The sequence below is a fragment of the Bos mutus genome, chromosome 9 (genome assembly GCF_027580195.1).
Source record: "Bos mutus isolate GX-2022 chromosome 9, NWIPB_WYAK_1.1, whole genome shotgun sequence".
Taxonomy (NCBI): domain Eukaryota; kingdom Metazoa; phylum Chordata; class Mammalia; order Artiodactyla; family Bovidae; genus Bos; species Bos mutus.
In genome coordinates, this window is record NC_091625.1 from 48433681 (window position 1) to 48454897 (window position 21217).

Sequence of the window (21217 nt, forward strand, 5' to 3'; positions counted from 1 at the left end):
TGTATCATCAGTATAAAGTAAGTTTACAAAGAAAAAAATGACTTTAAAATAATAATTTCCTTCAACTATATCTTCAAATGAAGTATGATGTTATAGGAGCTAATGTAAAATGACTTCCCTCGATCTAACACTGAGAAGTGATGAAGAAGTTAGCCCAAATTAAAGAAGAATGGTGAAACTTAGCTGAACCACCACATGTACTGCTTTGAAATCTGAATCCATAAAGAGTCTGTGTTAGTTGACTGTCTATCAACTAGGCCAATATATTTAAAAATCAATGTGGTATCATCAACAAATATATTTTAATATAACTCAAATTTGCCTAGATTTAAATTTAGAAATTCCAAGTATATTATCCAAAGCAATCTACAGATTTAAAGCAATCCCTACCAACATCCCAATGGCATTTTTTTCAGGACTAGAAAATTCCTCCTAACATTCATTTGGAATCTCAAGAGATCAAAAATGGCTAAAACAATATAAAAAAAAATAAACCTAAATTGGAGATCTCACACTTCCTAATTTCAAAAGGTATTACAAAGCTACATAAATCAAAACAATATGGTAGTAGCACAAAGACAGACAAACGAAATAGAATAGAAAGGCTAGAAATAAATTCTCACATATATAGTCAAATGATTTTCAACAAGGATTCCAAGACCATTCAGTAGAGAAAGGATTCTTCTAAACAATTAGTGTTAAGAAAATTGGATATCCACATGCAAAAGAAGAAAAGTGTATGGATCCTCACCTTATACAGCAGACAAAAACTAACTCAAAATGGAGAAAGATCTAAATTTAAGATGCAAAATTATAAAAACATAGGTAAAAAGCTCATAACATTTGGAGATTCGGCAATGATTTCTGGTATGTGATACAAAAGGCACATAAAACAAAAGCAAAAATAAATAAAACTACAAAATCAAAAACTTCTGTGTATCAAAGAATACAATAAACAGAGTTAAAAGTCAACCCATGAGTTGAGAGAAAATCTTTATAAATCATGTATCCAATGAGGGGGGTAATCTCCAGAATATATAAAGAACTCCTATAGCTCAATAACAAAATTTCAAACTATCTGATACAAAAATGGGCAACAAACTGAAATAGACATTTTTCCAAATAAAATATACAAAAAGCAAACAAGAATATGAAAAAAAAATGTACAACATAATTAACCATTCAGTTAAGTTCAGTCACTCAGTTGTGTCCAACTCTTTGTGACCCCATGGACTGAAACATGCAAGGCCTCCCTGACCAACACCAACTCCGGGAGTTTACTCAAATTCGTGTCCATTGAGTTGGTGATGCTATCCAACCATTTCATCCTCTGTTGTCCCCTTCTCCTCCTGCCTTCAATCTTTCCCAGCATCAGGGTCTTTTCAAATGAATCAGTTCTTCACATCAGATGGCCAAAGTATTAGAGTTTCAACTTCAGCATCAGTCCTTCCAATGAATATTTAGGACTGATTTCCTTTAGGATGGACTGGTTGGATCTCCTTGCAGTCCAAGGGAATCTCAAGAGTCTTCTCCAACACCACAGTTCAAAAGCATCAATTCTTCGGTGCTCAGCTTTCTTTATAGTCCAACTCTCACATCCATACATGACTACTGGAAAAACCAGTTTTGACTAGACAGACCTTTGTTGGTAAAGTAACATCTCTGCTTTTTAATATGCTCTCTAGGTTTGTCATAACTTTTCTTCCAAGGAGCAAGCATCTTTTAATTTCTTGGCTGCAGTTACCATCTGCAGTAATTTTGGAGCCCAAAAAAATAAAGTCAGCTACTGTTTCCACTGTTTCCCCATCCATTTGCCATGAAGTGATGGGACTGGATGCCATGATCTTAGTTTTCTGAATGTTGAGCTTTAAGCCAACTTTTTCACTAGGGAAATGTAAATCAAAACCACAATGAGATATCAATAAAATATTAGCTCATACCCAGCAGGATGACTACTATCAAAAACAAAAACAGAAAATAATGTGTTGGTAAGGATGTAGAGAAATTGAAACCTGCATTCACTGTTGGAAGGAATGTAAAATGGTGTATTCTCTATGGAAAACAGTAGGGTGTTTCCTCAAAAAATTAAACACAGACTAATCACCTTTTGTTATTCAGTCTCTAACCATATAATCTATTAATTCAACTTCTGTATATATAACCAAAAGAAGGGGTCTTGAAGAGATATTTATAGACTCATGTTCATAGAACATGTTATTATTCACCATAGCCAAATGAAAGAAGTAACTAGAGTATCCATTGACAGAAGAATGAATAAACAAAATATAGAAACCACGAATGATGGAATATGGAATACTATTCAGCCTTAAAAAAGGAAAGGCATTCTGCATACTGCAACATGAGTAAACCTCAAAGATACTATGCTAAGTGAAATATGCCACTCACAAAACTATAAAAAGTATATGATTCTACTTATATGTGGTATCCAGTGTAGTCAAATTCTTAGAAACAGAAAACATAATGTTGGCTGCCAGGGACTAAAGGGAGGGGATATGGGGTATTGTGACTTAATCAGTATAGAGTTTCAGTTTTGTAAGATGAAATTGTTTTGGAGATTGGTTTACAGCAATGTGAATATACATAATATTATTGAACTGTATTATTATAAATAGTTAAGATGGTAAACAGTATGTGTATTTTATCACAATTAAAAATTTTACAAGTTTTGACTACAATACTATGGTGTTACATATGTGTATTAAGAAAACTATAACTAAACATTGCACACATGTTTCAAGTCTGTCTCTAACAAACAACAGAGTTGCAAAAAATATTAGTTCTACAAAGTCTTGTAGAGCCTATCCTAATCTCCAAACCAGTGGCAATAAGTTACACAACAATAAACAGTATTGAGAAAAAATTAATATATACAACTATATAAATGATATCACATTTGGTCAATGCACATGTGAAATCTGTCCAATATAACTTAGATTTATTCCATTCTAACAACAACAACAAAAAACCCAGACTTTGAAGAATTATTGCTTTAACAGGCAGAGAAGATACCTGTGGTGGATTCATTTCGATGTTGGGCAAAACTAATACAATATTGTAAAGTTTAAAAATAAAAAAAGAAAAAAAAGAGAAAAAAAAAAAGAAAAATATTTTGTGTATCTCTCTTACCAACAGCCTCTGTAAATACTCTCTGATCTTTATATAAGGTAAGGACATAAAGAATTCTTTGTCAAAAGTGTAAAAGCTAAGATCTGGACAGTGTGTGAAAGGCCTTATAGATCTGGCTTCTTTAGATTCATGGGATTAGATATAGTAGACAAAGACAAAGCCTGAAGAACTATGAATATAGGTTAATAACACTGCATAGGAGTCAGTGACCAAAACTATCCCCAAGCAAAAGAAATGCAAGGCAAAGTGGTTGTTTGAGGAGGCCTTACAAATAGCTGAAAAAAGAAGAGAAGCAAAAGGCAAAGGAGAAAGGGAAAGAAATACCCAGCTGAATGCAGAGTTCCAGAGAAGAGCAAAGAGAGATTTTAAAAAAGCCTTATTAATATGAACAATGCAAGGAAATAGAGGAAGACAATAGAATGGGAAAGACTAGCAATCTCTTCAGGAAAATTAGATACCAAGGGAACATTTCTTGTAAGGATGAGCACAATCACAGAAATGGCAAGGACTTAACAGAAGCAGAAAAGATAAAGAAGTAGCAAGAATACTCAGAAGAACTATACGAAAAAGGAGTTAATAACCTGGATAATCATGATGGTGTGTTCCCTCACTTAGAGCCAGACATCCTGCAGTGTGAAATCAAGTGGGCCTTAGGAAGCATTATTACAAACAAAGCTAGCTGAGGTAATGGGATACAAGCTAAGCTATTTCAAATCCTAAAAGATGGTGCTGTGAGAGTGCTCCACCCAATATGCCAGCAAATTTGGAAAATTCAGCAGTGTCCATAGGACTGGAGAAGGTCAGTTTTCATTCCAATCTCAAAGAAAGGCAATGCCAAAGAATGTTCAAACTGCCATACAACTGCGTTCATTTCACGTGCTAGCAAGATAATGCTCAAAATCCTCCAAGATAGGCTTCAACAGTACATGAACTGAGAACTTCCAGATGTTCAAGCTGGATTTAGAAAAGGCAGAGGAACCAGGGATCAAATTGCCAACATTCACTGGATCACAGAAAAATAACAAGGAAGTTCCAATAAAACACCTACTTCTGCTTCTTTGACTATGCTAAAGCTTTTGACTGGTCTGGATTACAACAAATTGTGGAAAATTCTTAAAGAGATGGGAATACCGGACCACCTTACCCTCCACATGAGAAACCCATATATAGGTCAAGAAGCAACTGTTAAAACCATACATGGAAATATGGACTGGTTCAAAACTCTGAAAGAAGTATGTCATGGCTTTGTATTGTCACCCTGCTTATTCGACTTACATGCAGAGTACAATATGCAAAATGATGGGCTGAGTGATGCAGAAGTTGGAATCAGGAGTGCCGGAAGAAATAACAACCTCAGATATGCAGATGATATCACGCTAATGGCAGAAAGTGAAGAGGAACTAAAGAGCCTCTTGATGAGGGTGAAAGAGGAGAGTGAAAAAGCTGGCTTAAAACTCAACATTCAAAAACTGAAGATCATGGCACCAAGTCCCATCACTTCATGGCAAATAGATAGGAAATAAGTGGAAACAGTGACAGACTTCATTTTCCTGGGCTCCAAAATCACTTCAGCTGGTGACTGCATCCATGAAAGTAAAATATACTTGCACTTTGGAAGAAAAGCTACGACAAACCTAGACAGTGTATTCAAAAGCAAAGACATAACTTTGCCAACAAAGGTGCATATAGTCAAAGCTATGGTTTTTCCAGTTGTCATGTATGGATGTGAGAGTTGGACCATAAACAAGGCTGAGTGCCAAAGAATTTACCCTCTCAAATTCTATGAAGAAGATTCTTGAGAGTCCCTTGGACAGTAAAGACATCAAACCAGTCAATCCTAAAGGAAATCAACTCTGAATATTCACTGATGATAAAGCGGAAGCTCCAATACTTTGGCCACCTGATGGAAAGAGATGACTCATTGGAAAAGATACTGATGCTTGTAAAGATTGATGATAGGGGATGAAATGATTGAATGAAATGAGTTTGAGCAAACTCTTGAGAGACAGTTAAGGAGAGGGAAGCATGGCATGCAGCCGTCCATGGTGTCAGAGAGTCAGACATGACTTAGTGACTGAACAACAACATATAAATACAAATATCTTTTCTATATACTTCTTTCTGTCCCCAACTTTATTGAAATATAATTGACATATAACTTGGTATGAGTTTAAGCCATACAACATGATGACTTCATACATGTACACATTGTAAAACGATGATCATATTAGGGTCATTAATACCTCCATTACCTCTCAATTTTACCATTTTTTCTTTATGGGGGGGGTGGGTGGTGAAAACATTTAAGGTCTAACTCTTTTAACAACTTTCAAAAATATAATACACCATTGTGTAGATCAGTCATGATACTATACATTAGATCTCCAGAACATATTTTTCTTATACCTGGAAGTTTGTACACTTTTGCCAATATCTCCCCATTTTCCCTATCCCTCAACCCCTGGTAATTATCACTCTATGTTTGTCTGACTTTGGCTTCTTTAGATTCCACATGTAAATGAGATCATATAATATCCGTCTTTCTTTGACTTATTTTACTTATTATAGGGGCCTCAGGGTCCATCCATATTGTTGGAAATGTTAGCATTTTCCTCTCTCTCAGGGCTGAATAGTATCCATGTGTATATTATTCATACATACATATAGCTCAGACAGTAAAACGTCTGCCTACAATGCAGGAAACTTGGGTTCAATCCTTGGGTCAGGAAGATCCCCTGGAGAAGGAAATGGCAACCCACTCCAATATTCTTGCCTGGAAAATCCCATGAACTGAGGAGCCTGGTAGGCTACAGTCCATGGGACATGACTGAGCGACTTCACTTTCACTTTCATACATCTTTTTATCCATTTATCCTTAGACAAACACTTAGGTTGTTTTCATTTCTTGGCTACTGTGAATAATGCTACAATGAACAGCAGATATTTCTTTGAGATAATGGTTTCATTTTGGGGGGTAGATACCCAGAAGTAGGATTGCTGTATTATACAGTATTTTTATTTCAAGTTTTTTGAGGAACCACTGTACTGTTTCTTATAGCAGCTGTGCCAATTTATATTTCCACCAACAGTGCACAAGCATCTCTCTTCTCCAGATCCTCACCAACACTTATTATTTATTGTCAACAGATGTGAGGTGATATCTCACTGTGATTTTGATTTTAATTTCCCTGATTGTTAGTGATGTTGAGCATCTTTTCATGTAACCCTTGGTTATTTATTTGTCTCCTGTTCAGGCCCTCTCATCATTTTTAATTGAATTGTTTGTTTTTTTTTGCTATTGAGCATCAGGTTACTTCTTAATATATAATAGGTGGTGTTTCCTTTAAAAACAGATAAAAAACAAATTTTACAGATTATGCTTAAACATTGATCTAGTTCCTTGGCTGAGTTTCCAATGACATCTGATTGTATTTATAAGAAAAATATTGCATCATTTCCTTCGGTCTCTCAATATGCCAATAAGAGCTCCTTGACCTTCAACCACCCTTTAGAAAAGGGAATTATAACTTTCATTTCTCATTGTGTTGGAGAAAGCAATGGCAACCCACTCCAGTACTCTTGCCTGGAAACTCTCATGGAGGGAGGAGCCTGGTAGGCTACAGTCCATGGGGTCGCGAAGAGTTGGACATGACTGAGCGACTTTACTTTCACTTTTCACTTTCCTGAACTGGAGAAGGAAATGGCAACCCACTCCAGTGTTCTTGCCTGGAGAATCCTAGGGACAGGGGAGCCTGGTGGGCTGCTGTCTACGGGGTCGCACAGAGTCAGACACGACTGAAGCGACTTAGCAGCAGCATTTCTCATTGTGTAGTTATAGGGTAATTAACAAGTTAGTATTAAGCTTTCAAGGGCTGACTTAAGTTTCTTTCTTTAATGCCAACACTGTTATTGCAATTGGATAAAAGCATAAAAAGTTCATTGTGAAAATGGAACAGGAGATTTTTAAAAACTGCTTAATTGACAAATCATACTCATCAGTCCTGCAAATATCACTTTATACAAAATCTTTTTAAAATTAAATTAAAAAGCAAAACTATTTGTAAATTTTCTGAAATAGATATTATAAAATATTTTATCTATCAGTGCTTGATTATTTGAAATCATATTAATTTACACTTGAAAATTTTTATCATATTTATGTTACAATATCCTTCCTCCATATTACTTCATATTAATTCAAAGCCGTTTAAAATATTCCAAGGACAAACATATTTAGCAGAATTAAAACTACTCAATGTGGAAGTTCAGACAATGAATATATATTTTTAATAAGTGATTAATAATTTTTGTCAATATTAAATCACTACAAATCATTCTAGTTTTATTTAAAATTTTAAAATTTGTTTTTATCTACAAAATTATGACTTTGTTATACTGACAAATTTGACTTACTATCAATTATTTTTCAAAATATGATAATTTGCATAATATTCAAGATTAGATGGATCATGTTTCTTATGCTGATCCCAGCAGGATCACTTGGGTACTTATTAGGAAAAAACTCTCAGGCCACATCCCACACCTACTAAATCAAAAGCTGGGAGTAAAGCCAGCAAGTAGTGGTTTAGCACATTTCCCTAATGATTTTAATACACACTAAAGTTTGAGAATGACTAGACTAGGTTATGGTATAGGAAAAACTATCTCCCAAACCATAGCAATTTAACAGAACAAGATTTTATGTCACATAAAAGCAAGGTCTGCTATAGATCTAAATAATTTCCCAAGGCAGGTCTCTTTGATATTTTAGCTCAGTATTTTGAGATACTTCAAACAGTACAGGCAATTAAACGCTTCCACCCAGAAATGAGGAACACTCCTGCCCACTTTCCATCACCTAAAACAATCCATGTGGTCACACCTAAATCCAAGGATTAGGTGTGAGACTTCAATCTCTCTCTGTCTATAAGTAGAATTAGTCACATACTAATAAACATTAGTAATGCCTATCACAATTAGTTATGTGTCCTATTCCAATTGAAAGTCCTTGAGTACAACCCTAGAGTTACTGAGTAATAGCAGTTAGCCTAGAAATCTCTAGTTTTAACAGTAGCCCTGGAAATCCCATTACTTGATATCAATTAAATTTAAGAACCAGAGCTTTGGACTTTAATTTTAATATCTGTTATACAATAAATTTTCTTTTATCAAAAGGAAGATGACTGAGTTTATAGAAATGCAAGAACTTGTGATGAGTAAAATAATACCTTTGGTTATTATATGAAGGCAAGGAAAGGTGTATATTAGTTTTGCATCATCATTAGCTTCCACTAACCAAAGCTCTATGTATGACAGGATAGATTTAGTACATTTTTAATGCATTTATACAAAAAATTCATTTCTCAAGGTTCGTTTTATATCACTGAAATACAAACAGAGTGGACACTATGCCACCTCCAAATTGGAATAATTCTAAAATAATGATGCACAATTAGCCTGTGTAGAACTGGGGTGTGAACTCTTTTTTGCTTTTCAAAATGTTTGATTCTAGAGAACTTTGCCCCCAAATACAGTTTATATACCTTATATTTAAAACAAGATAAACATTTACAGAATGTTGAATAGGAAACAAAAAACTATTTCAGAAGGCAGTCATGTTCACCTGATGTACAATGAATATCATTGTTTTAACCCATTCAGGATCTCAATTTTTAAAAAGTATTTCTGATACAGAACCAATTTATTTTAAATCAAGTATCTGATAAACGATCTATTACACCTTGCAGAAGCGAATATGTCAAACTTACATTTTTTTCTTCTTTCCCTGAAGTCTTATTACAATTATAAATGAATCCTATCACTATTTTAAGGGTTAGTGCTATGGACCATGGGCTTCCCAGGTGACTTAGTGGTAAAGAATCTGCCTGCCAATGCAGAAGATGCAAGATGTGGGTTCGATCCCTGGGTCAGGAAGATCCCCTGGAGAAGGAAATGGCAGCCCACTCCAGTAGTCTGGCCTGGAGAATCCCATGGACAGAGGAGCCTTCCAGGCTACAGTCCATGGAGTCTCAAAGAGACACAACTGAGCAAATGAGACCACAACACAGCTCTGGGCCATAACCACTACTAACTAACTCATATACAAATAAGCTTGTATGTGGGAAAGTCTCTACAATGAGTTATCTTTAAATAAATAACTTACCACTGCTAAGACATATGGAACATGTCATAATGGAACATATACATATGTAGCCATATATGTACATAAACACATATACACACATTAAAAAATGACAGATGTCATAAAAATCTCCTTCAGTTTTCAGTTTCTGAAAACATCCTTCTCTAAACTAAAATTAAAAAAACAAACACACACAAAAAAACCCTGCTTTATTTAAAATTCTTTATCTCTTCTCCCTTGGTTATTTTTTTACCTTCTTGCTTTTTACCTGAAACACTCTTTCTTCAGACACTCCCATGACATATTTCCTCAGCTCATTCAAGCCCAAGCTCAAATTTCACTTTCTAAATATGATCTCCTCTGACAATGCAGCTTAACATTGCAATACTCCCTACATGCCTCCATTGCTTTATTTCTCTCCATAACACATCACATTTGATCCTATATACAGACATATTTTGTTATTATCACTCTACACTAGAATGCAAACTCCACAAGGCAAAGAAGTTTTGTCTGTTTTGTTCACTCTTGTGTCTCCAGTACCTAGAACAATAATGACACATAGTAAATGTTTGATAATTACTTGTGAACTAAATAAAGAAATAAATTATTTTTAAAAAATGAAGAAGTAAACAAATGATAAATTAAACATAAAATACATGGGTCATGTGAACATGTTGATAATTATACTACAAAATTGATGATGAACTATATTATCAACTAAACTCTTGCATCATATGCACAAAGAATAGAATTATGAACTCATGTCAGGAAAAGTTAGGGATGGTTACTTCACAAATTTACTTTGTAAGAATATTTTAAGGTACACCTGGAGGTGGTGAATAGATCACTGAAAGAGAAGAGCATAACAAGCCGAGAGAACAATTTGTGCACAGCAAAGAGATTTGACAGAACAGAGGATGATTGTTAAGGGTGAACTACAATTATTCAGGGAGAGCTGCAGCATAAGTGTGGAGAAAGGAAAGACCAGGGAAAGAAAATCAGAGGCATGAGAGTGCCAACGAGAAAGCCTTGCATGCCATGCTGTGGATCTAGAACTCATCTTTCCCAGAAAAGAGGAACCACCAAACAGCTTTATGCCTGGGCATGACAGCACCACACTGTCCTTTTTAAAAAGGCCATTTTGTCTGCATCAGAGATATGAACTTGAATAGAGGACAGAACATAGTCTAGGTGATTTAGAATAAGGATATTAACTAAGACAGCTGGTTGGGATGGAGGAAGAGGTAAATTTGAGAAATGTGAGATAAAAATGAGAGGTATTAAGTGATCAGTTAGAAATGAGGCTTGAGAGGACAAACAAGAATCTAGAACGACCACTAGGAATCTAGCTAGATGAAGACAGAAAACCAGGAGGAAAAGCAAGTTTGGGAATAAAGGCAATACGTTTGTTTTTGTTATGCTGGGTGAGATATCCACAAAAAGATGACCAATGGGTGACTGGATCTATGAGTAGGGCACTTGCCAGAAGCTATCAGAGGTGTCCAGTGGTGAGTCTATAGCATACAGGCAAAGAAAGACATGAGCCAGATGGAAGGCTTCAGGGAGAGCGAGGTAAACAAGTACAAAACAGGAACCTGGGAATAAAACCTTGAATGACATGAGCTTTTAAGGATCAGAGAAAGAAAAAAAAGAGTTTAAGAGTATGAGAATGGGAATAAATAGCTGAAAAGAAGCAGATAACAAGGAGAGAATGATGGCACAGAGGCCAAACTAGGAGAATTTTACTCTTCCACTAAAGAAAGGAGCAGTCAAAATTGTCAAATACATCAGAAAGATAATTTAAGTGCTATCTTTCTCCTACACAGAATAGAGAGAGAGACAGATAAGACCAGAAAAAGGCTAGGAGAAAAGTAACTACCAAGATGCTCATGCCAATATGTTCCAGATTTAAATATAGAAAACTGGCAGTGTTTGGCTATCACCAGGAAATTATTCTTATTTTATGTTATTCTTTTGTTTATTTTCTAATACTGGCAAATATTAATGATCATTGTAGACACTGTAGACATACATGTGTATTTACTCCACTATTGGCAGAAATATGAAATGTATGATGGTTATGGATTAGAAATTGTATACTTGTCTTTTAGAGTTGGCAGTACTTTAAAGATTTTAAAACTCAGAGAAAGAATTAGTTCTATGAACATGTTTTAAAATACTACCATGTAACCAAAGTTTAATAATAATATTCCAAATAATTTCAAGGCTTGCTTAAATAAAGCCTATATGCTTTATATAAAGCTTAAACAAAGAACCTATGTTCATACAGAACCAACTTGATGGAAGCAGTAATATGCCATGCTATGTAATCACCTATATCCAAATAATTAGGTTTAACTCATAATTGCTAATTGTATTTCCACTTGAAACTAAAGAACTTGAAGGCTCTGCACTTAGAACATATAACATATAGTCAATCATCTTAGGTTCAAATTATCCCGGTCCTTGAAATAAAATTAAATTTATTTGGTTATATGTTTTATAACAGGCTTCCCTGGAATTGTTATATTATTCAAAAGTTAGTAACTTCTAAAAACATATTCTTCACATTAGCATCTATTGAATTATTTAATTTTATTTATTCTATTTAAACAAAGATAGCCCCCAAAATAAAATAATTTTTACTGTTAATTGACTTCGTGCATGCATGCTGAGTCATTTCAGTCATGTCCAACTCTTTGTTCTCCAGGCAAGAATACGGGAGTGGATTGCCATGTCCTTCTCCAGGGGATATTCCTGACCCAGGTATTGAACTGCTGTCTCCTGCCTCTCCTGCATTACAGGTGGATTTCCACCCAGTGCGCCACCTGGGAAGCCCCATTAATTGACTTCACATTTTTCTTAAACTAACTCTAATCACACACAGGAGTATCTTGAACATAGTCTATAAATAAAGTTCATTCAGGTCAATAAAGTTAGTAAAGAAATCATTTCTGCTTTTGCTTAGGATAAAGGTCCTGACCTTTATTTCTATACTCATATCATAAAATTAATGAAAGTTAAGTTTGTTAATGTTAACATCTTAAAAATTTACTGATTTTCCTCATTAATTAAAAAATTTACATTCTGTCTCCTAAATTGTTTTCAGGTCTCTATGCGTCTTCATGACTGCCTACTCAGTAGCACAACTCTGAACTTTCTTGTACCATGACTCTGTTTTTCGTCAATTGTCTTCATTTCCTCCTATCACAAAGTAAAGTCCAAATGGAGAGCAGAGGAATGCCAATGGGAGCATTATATGCCCATACTAAACTTCTATTTTTCAAGATGGATTTCTGTCTCCAATATAACTGCATGATTCAAAGGTGCTTCAAGTTTAATGTGTTAAAAGTAAGACTTATTATACCTTTTCCCACATTTTTTTTTCTTGTTTTCCTCTTTTAGGTAAATGTGCCATTGATGAGTAGTCCAGACCAGAAATGAAGTGGTCATTCTTACCATCTCTCTCTCCATTCCTTCTCTGTGTACTTACATACTAAGTCCTACAATTTGTATCTCCTAAATCTTCCCAGAATTCTATTTCAATAGCCTTCCATCAAAAACTCTTTAATTGAGACTTATCTTTTTTTCAGCTTGACTAATTCAGAAATTCTCTTGCTTCTGGTCTTATCCTATTCCCCATATTATCTGAATAGCCCTAAAGCATTCTCCACACTGTAATCAGAGAAACTACCAAAAGAAGTTCTGACTATGTCATTCCTGTTCTTAAAATAAAATAGTAACAACAAAATGAACCAAATAAAAACATAATAACTATCATTATGTCACAATATTTAATAAAGTGAGTTCTGCACTTGATAGCATTGGGTCAAAAATCCAGATCTACCATTTACTTGGGCTTCCTTGGTGGCTCAGTCTTTAAAGAACCTGCCTGCAATGTGGGTTCAAACCTGGGTTCAATCCCTGGGTTGGGAAGATCCCCTGGAGGAAGGCATGGCAACCCACTCCAGTATTCTTGCCTGGAGAATCCCCATGGGCAAAGGAGACTGGCGGGCTACAGTCCATGGGGTTGCAGAGTAGGACATGACTGAGCAAGTAAGCATAGCACAGCACCATTTACTTGCTGTGAAACCTTGGGCAGATTAATCTCAACTTTCTACATCCAAATATCCTCATATTTTAAAATGTAGGACTGACGATAATTTCTTTTTCTTATAGTTAGGAATAAACAGAACACAGCACATGGCATTTTTTTTTTTTTTTTCCCGTGGCTGCCCAGGTCTTTGGTTACCTCACAGACTTCTGTTTTTGCCCTGCGGCATGTGTGGGATTTTCATTCCCCGACCAGGGATCGAATCCATGTCCCCTGCATTGAAAGACAGATTTTCAACCCTGAACCATAAGGGAAGTCCTCAAGGCATTTCTACTGTTGACATTTTTAAGCTCCTGCTAGGCTACATGGGAGCTATAAAGCACTTTGCATACCTCACTAGTCATGACAACAATCCCTTGATGTATGCATCATCTTCAATTTACAAATGTTGTCAACTCATGTCTTTAAAATCAAGTAACTTGCTGAAAATTACACAACAGAACCAGGATTTCAATCCAAAGTCCAGTCTATGGATATTTCTCTCTCTGTGTCCTTTTTGATTGCCTCCAAAAGGTACTGACTGAGTGTCTATCCCTGAGGCACTCGATGTGGTTTGAAAAGCAGGTTCACATCAGGCAGACATGACTGATACTGCTATAACATGCAAACTCCAAAGTACAGTAGCTAGGAAAAAGCTCTTCTTGATTTCTCCTACATTGGCCTTGTATACATTCTCCCTCATTCTTCCTCATCTTCCTTTTCCTGATGATCCATGTAATGAAGTGCCTGCAATTCCCTGACAAACCAGCTTCCCAGGCATTCTCACATTTACACGTTACGCCCTTAAGCCCCTTCTCTAGTTGACGCATTTCTTCTTGTGCTTTATGATAATTTCAAAATTATCTCACCTTCCCCAAAATCTCCTCTGCCTTTAAAACCTTGAAAGGCAGCTTTAAAACCTTCCACTCCCCTAAATTCTTTTATGTCTATATTCATCTCCTAAAATGTCACAATATTATTTTCTTGTCTCTATCTGCACTTGTTACACTATAATAGTATCCTGCTCACATGCTCTGTCTCCCCCTCACTCAACTCTGAGCACATAGAGACAAAGTTTTACCTATAATCCTGTCTCTCATGCTGAACACAGCATCTGTACCTGGTATACAGAAGATGCTTGATAATGATTGTTCAAATAAGTAAACAAGTAAATATATTTTAACTGCTGTTAACATATAAGCACAATTCATTCCAGATTACTTATAAAATTTTTGAAATGATAGGGGAAATCAGATCTATATATCTGAAAATTATTGTTGAATCTACTTATTCGATGGCAAAGTATTAAAACGCTGTCAAACTGAGTCGACCTTGGAGAGATGACTTAATCCATTGGAGCTTCTTTGTCTAAACAATGGATATGATAATACCTTTTCATGCATTCATTCCTTAAATATTGATTCAAGTATTTCCATTAGCCAGGTAATACCTAGGTGCTAGTGATAGAATGGTGGGCAGCCTTAGATTCCAAGCTATTCAGATTTGTATTTGATCTAGTGGAAAATTCAGTCAAGAACAGTCATCTGTAATGTAATGATGTTCTCATGGGGAGGGTCACAGGAGAACCACAATGCTATGGGAATGTATTGAGGGACACCTATTCCTGCTTGGGAGTTGGGGTCAGGACAGCCTTTCTTTGTGACATCTAAGTCAAATGGTGCAAATGAATGTGTGGGTGCAAATACACAAGTTCATGTGTGTGAGTGTTTACTGGGAAGGAGGAGCAGGAGTCAGAATGAGAGAAACAGGCGGACAGGACAGTATTTTTCAAAAACCAAAAGAAATTTAATAGCTCAATTTAAAAGACATAAGTGAAGGGTTTAGATTCAAGTTTACACTCAAATGTTGGAGAGCTACAGGAACTAGATTACATCAGGTCTTGTAAGACTTTCAAAAAAGCTTTGACTTTATCCTTAGACCAAGAGAAACTATTAATAGGATAATGAGTCAGAATTGCATTTTTAAAAATTACTTTTTACTAGATTAGCAGGAACATCAGTTAGGAGGCTGTTAGTAATAATCCAGATGAAATACTTTGACTTAAGAATTAGTTAGAAAGCATGAAAGAAATGAACAGATTTAAGAGTTATCAGAGGTATAGAATTAAATAACCATTAGAGGTTGATTGTGGGGCTGAAGAAAGGTTAGAATCAAGGCAGATGCTCAGGTTTCTACCTTGGGCTACTGGTGGGCAGAAGAGCCAACTACCAGAGGAAGCAAGGATAGTGAGCTGATAACCTATATCCCTAGAATTGTGCTGTTTTAATAGAATTGCTCTGAGGATTAAGTGTCATAATTTATGTACAATAACAGCTACCTCAATGCCTAGTGCATCATAGCTGTTTTCTGTAGTCATTTCAACTTCCTTCTTCCCTTTTCCAAAGTTGTACCAGTAATTTAGTAACAAAACTGGGACTAGAATCCCAGGCTTCTGTTTACCAGTTCAGAGTTCTTTGTTAATGGACTGCTGATCTATAAACAAAGATGAAACACAGGAATTTTAAAGCAAATATTCACAACTTATCTTGGAATTGCTTACAAGCTGAGAGCCATCCAACTTATTTTTAGTTTATATTTAAAATGAATCATATGTTCCAAAATGACTGACAGAAACACAGCTTTGTTTCTGAAGCCAATTCTCTTCCATCATTTTGGACATCATTCAGAGCTATAACAGACTTTCAGGGTGTTTAAAAGCATTCATCCATGACAACAACAAATGCTAATTATCATAAAAAATAAACAGCTCCTGTTAACATCGTTCTAAGAATTTCTCCTACTCCAGCACTATATTTCATCTATCATCCCATCTGTTTTGGGGGTGGGAACAAAGACTGGATGAAAGTATAATTATCATGTATCAAACTGGACAACACAACAAAATAGAAATGAATATAAATGGGAGGAAGAGCACACATAATAAATCTGGAAAGGGAAAAAAGAAACATAAATAAAATACACATTTCATGCTGCAATGAACAGCAGATATATAAGTCCATAATGAAGTTTGTAATGTTTATCTCATTGGGTATAAGGTGTATGTTCTCCCATTTCAGTTCACAGTCCTAGCTGTCATCAGATTTTCTCCCACATGATCAAATAGTCATCTTGTTCACTTGGGATGTTTACAGATTTTCTCTGTTGAGTTCTATTGTTAAAATTCCACCTTGAGACTTCTAAACATACCAAAACAAACAAAATAAGCCTACTTCTATATATTTATTAACACAGTTCAAAGAGAATCTTCTATGTATCTTTGATTCAGCTCTAGTCTCTAAAAAAACAAAAAATCAAGAATAGCAAAGTTCTCAAAAGTCTGTTAAATTAAAGGGAAGAGCACACATAATACAGAGGCTACAGAGGCAATTATTTCACTACAAATAATACTAAAAACATGAATAATTTCATGTTCTGAATTAGAAACTAGAAATTCAAGAAGGGCCAGGAGTTTGTTTCTTTTACTGGCATATACTCACACCTGGTATTGTCCCTGGCATGTAGCAGATGTTTAATCAAAATTTGTTGGATTAAATATTGCATAAAATGAAGCATTAACATGCTTTTTTTCCCCTCAGATGATTTTTAAGGATACCTATTCTATGAATAATCCTATAATGACTCTTAGCATTCATATTGAAATAATCAAAGACTTTTGGAATATGTAAGTATTGATATCAACTTAAAGTGTTAGCTGTGGTAAAGTTTCTTTTAAATAGTAACTAAATTTTTTAATAAGTTTAATCTCCAGGTCAAGTTTCCATTAAAAGTCTATATATCTGATTAACTGACTATATATATCTGTTTAAATTTGTCTCAATGAAGTAAATATTTAGAATAACACTCAACCAAAGGATCAATTATATATGAAACACTGCTTTGCCAGACTATGATGTGACCTTGATTACAAATCTTATTATCCCTTTTTTCAATCACTCAAGAACCACATATATGAAATAAAAATGTCAAACCCATACGCATACACACAGAATAGTAAGGAAAGGTGGTATATCATAAATATTTCAGACATTTGCCAACCCTCTTTCTACTATGAGGGGCTTTAAGATAATAAATAAGTATAAAATATCACATCTAACATACATATATATGTATTATATATGTGTGTATAGACCATGTGTATGTGCATGTGCATATGAGGATATATAATATTTAGTCAGAATTCACCTGCATTATAACAGGAAGAAAAGGAGAAGTAAATCAACAATGGATTCACAATGAATTTATATTCATATTTTGTATATCTCTATATATGACCATTCATAAACATAAGTGGAGCTTTCCAGGTGGCACTAGTGGTAAAGAGCCTGCCTAGTTTTGCCTGGCGAATCCCATGGATGGAGAAGCTTGGCAAGCTACAGTCGATAGGGCTGCACAGAGTTGGACACGACTGAAGTGACTTAGCACACATGTAAACATAAGTGGACCAATTTGCAACTGAGCTAGCCCTGGAACATCATGTTATACATGCTCAGAGAAACCATTCACATAGAACCTGCCATTCATAATTTGACATGTATAACTTTATCAATGACAGAAAATAATGATTTAGAATAAAACAATGCAATAGATTTAGTAACTCTATTTTATGCTAAAAACCACATCAAAGGTACTTAGGTTATTTTAGGAATTTAAGTATTCTTTCTAAAGTTAAGTTTTAAATAAAAATTTTACTTTTTTAACTAACAAGTGCAAAATTACACTTGTGTGTGTGTGTGCACATGTGCTCTGTTGTGTCTGACTCTTTGTGACCCAGTGGACTGTAGCTGCCAGGATCCTCTGTCTACAGAATTTTCCAGGCAAGAATATTAGAATGGGTTTCCATCTCCTACTCCAGGGAATCTTCCTGACACAGGGATCACACCGCACCTCTTGTATCTTGTGTCTCCTGCTGTCTCCTGCACTGATGGGCAGATTCTTTACCACTGTGCCACCTGGGGAAAGCTCACAAAATTACACTATTAATGTATATTTAGACTTACTCTTTCTTATCCCATTTAAAAAAAAAAAAAAACTTCAAATTATTTACATTGTTTCTCCAACCCTGTAACTCCCTGTAGACCAGTGATAAACATCTTAATGTGAAATTTCTTATCACTAGGTAATAAAATAGTATGCAGTTTCTTCACCAATATAACTTACAAGGAAATTATTACTTTATTTTACTTTTTACTTTCTTTGTATTTCTGAGACTTATTTTTATTTGACACTTCAAGATAACCATTCATGTAAAAATAACATGCATTACAACAGGAAAGCACAGACAACCTCTAGCCAGCAAATATTCATTTAAAGACACAAAAATAAATACTATGTAGTAAGCCCTTATGTATGCATATAAACAGTTCCCAAAACTCTAAGAATTTCAATGGGTATTTTAACATGCTATACAGATAGAAAGGTTATTATTTTTTATACACATTCTTTGCACATAAATAATTACAGAAAATGTTAAGGCAAAATTCTGAATTTCTTTATTTCTCTAGATTTCTTGATAAGCTTCAGTGACAGCTCATTATAAGGCTTCACTTTGGGAAAATACACTGAAACTGGTAGAAAAAAAATGTTTGAATAAATGTTTCAATGCGATATTTCATACTATCTCTATCCTTCATCCAACACTATAGTTCACAGTAATTAATCATTTCCACAACAAAAGTGCTTATTTTACACATACACAGGAAAAAAAATGTATGATTTAGTTGTTCTTTATTTGGATATATGAAATTAGTGTTTGATTACAAATGTTTTTCTATCCCTTAATTTTAAAACAAAAAACAATAACACAAAAAGAATCTCAAATGAGTTTCAGAAAATTATCTATATTTAAAGCATAGCCCCAAAGGCTACTGATTTTTTCTTACCAGTGCTGTCATCATAGACAACTGTGACAGTTTTCCACTTGAAGAACTGCACCAAGTCCAAAATGGCACGGCTGAGTGAAGAGAAGTCTGGGTAGAGACTGACATAGAAGGAATCTTTGTTGTCTGACACCTGGTGCTTCCAGCGGGTCTGGATGTGGGGAACCCCCAGAGCATTGCAGATAGACTGAACTGCATTTGCCGAAGAGCTGTGTGAAGGCCCGAAGATGGCAGCCACCCCAAGAGACAGCTGATCACAGGCTGCAGAGGAGACAGAAGTCTGTCAGTAATGAGAGGAGATGCCAGTGTGCCAACAGTACCACATTATCATTGTCCCAAAGGCATCATCCTGAAGGACGATTTGTTTGCCCTTAATATAACATCTACATCTAGCTGATTTTACATTTTGCCTAACTCCAAATATTCTCAGTCTGTTAGAAGGGAAATTCACCTACACACCTACAGCCTAATGTTCAAATATAATAACTCCACAAATAATGTCAAGGGAAGAGAAGGGGAAGGAGAAAGAGAGAGAATATTTTAGAATTTAAGGGGTGAATATTCATTTTGCAAAAATACTTCATATCCAGGGGATACTTCAGGGAAATACTTCAAATCAGGGGAATAACGTTCCTTCCCAAATTCTCTGGTCATCCTCTACAATTTCAAACTCTGAAACAGAATCCATGTATTTTTCATGGCCCATCTAAAAAGCTATGGATGGGCACATGGTTTAGTATCTGCAATATCTGATGATATAGGTCAAGCTGTGCATACAAATGCCCATACAAAACCTGACATGAGTCACAGAGGGTGAGTCCATAGGGATTAATCTCATTGAGTAGGAAGAACATCAAAGTATTTAATTAAATACAGAAATATCTAATCATCTTTATTTATTCGGCTTTTGGATACTGTAAGACTTTTATGATGTACTAAATTAGTTTTAAGTTTATATTTATGTGTAGAAAATTTTATTCACATAAATAATAATTATAGTAATTAAGAGACACATAAACAAATTAGAAGGTATTTAGACAGAAACAGCAAAACTGTGACAGGACTTTAAATTGTGTAAGGTATATTAAAGCAACTGGTAAGTCTGGGTCTAGAAAGTCAATAATTACTGGAAACATGAAACTCATCTTTAAATACATGAAGAATCTGATCTGTGAAAGAGGCTAAAATGTGTTTCTTTTGACTGGAAAAGGAGGAATTAGGGCAAATGTATAGAAGTGTCTCATGAATTCTGACACAACTTAAGAGAAGAAATGTTCAAATATGGAAGTCTGTTCCAAGAAGCAACAGTCTGTCTATCCCTGAAAATATGTAAGGATGACTAAAATATATAACAGATGACTATTGTTACTGGAATTTAGGGATCAATTAGATTTTCAGTCTTAATTCTTTCAAAATAATTTGTCATTCTACTGTGCAAAATTTACTGATTTTTCCTTCAGAGATTTTGCCACATAAAATGCAATTTGATGGATGGATTCTTAAGCACAGACATATTTAATAAATAAATTTTAGGAAAAAAACACATTTGTTTAATCTTTTTTCAAAAATTCAATTCGATATAAATATATAGTTTTTGAACACATATAGATTCTTACTTTTAAAGTAATAATCAGAATTCTGAATCAGTAGAAAGTTTGGAGCCTCAAGTTTTTCACTCACATAAATTTTAATTCACATACACTGAAAATAAAAGATCTTCCTTCTCTAGATTTTTGACAAGTCACAAATCAAGAAAAGTTAAAAACATTATTTTAGCTTATACAGAGCTTCTGAAGTGTGTTTCAAAGAAAAAATAGAGTTTTGGGGTATCAGAGGAGTCATTCAAAAGCAATATATGATTCAAATAATAATTCAAATTCTAATGCATCAGAGTTTATTGAGCAAAACAGTATTATCTATTAAAAATATAAGATC

The 21217-nt window shown here is 34.8% G+C and overlaps 1 protein-coding gene across 5 annotated transcripts in view; it reads right to left on the reverse strand.

Moving 5' to 3' along the window:
• Positions 1-21217, reverse strand: part of GRIK2 (glutamate ionotropic receptor kainate type subunit 2) — a 739106-nt gene that overhangs the window by 428273 nt on the left and 289616 nt on the right. For all 5 annotated transcript variants that reach the window (XM_070377125.1, XM_070377124.1, XM_070377121.1 and 2 more), the window contains exon 3: positions 19286-19543. In XM_070377125.1, coding sequence (XP_070233226.1) covers positions 19286-19543 — 258 coding nt within the window. The remainder of the gene's footprint in view (positions 1-19285; positions 19544-21217) is intronic.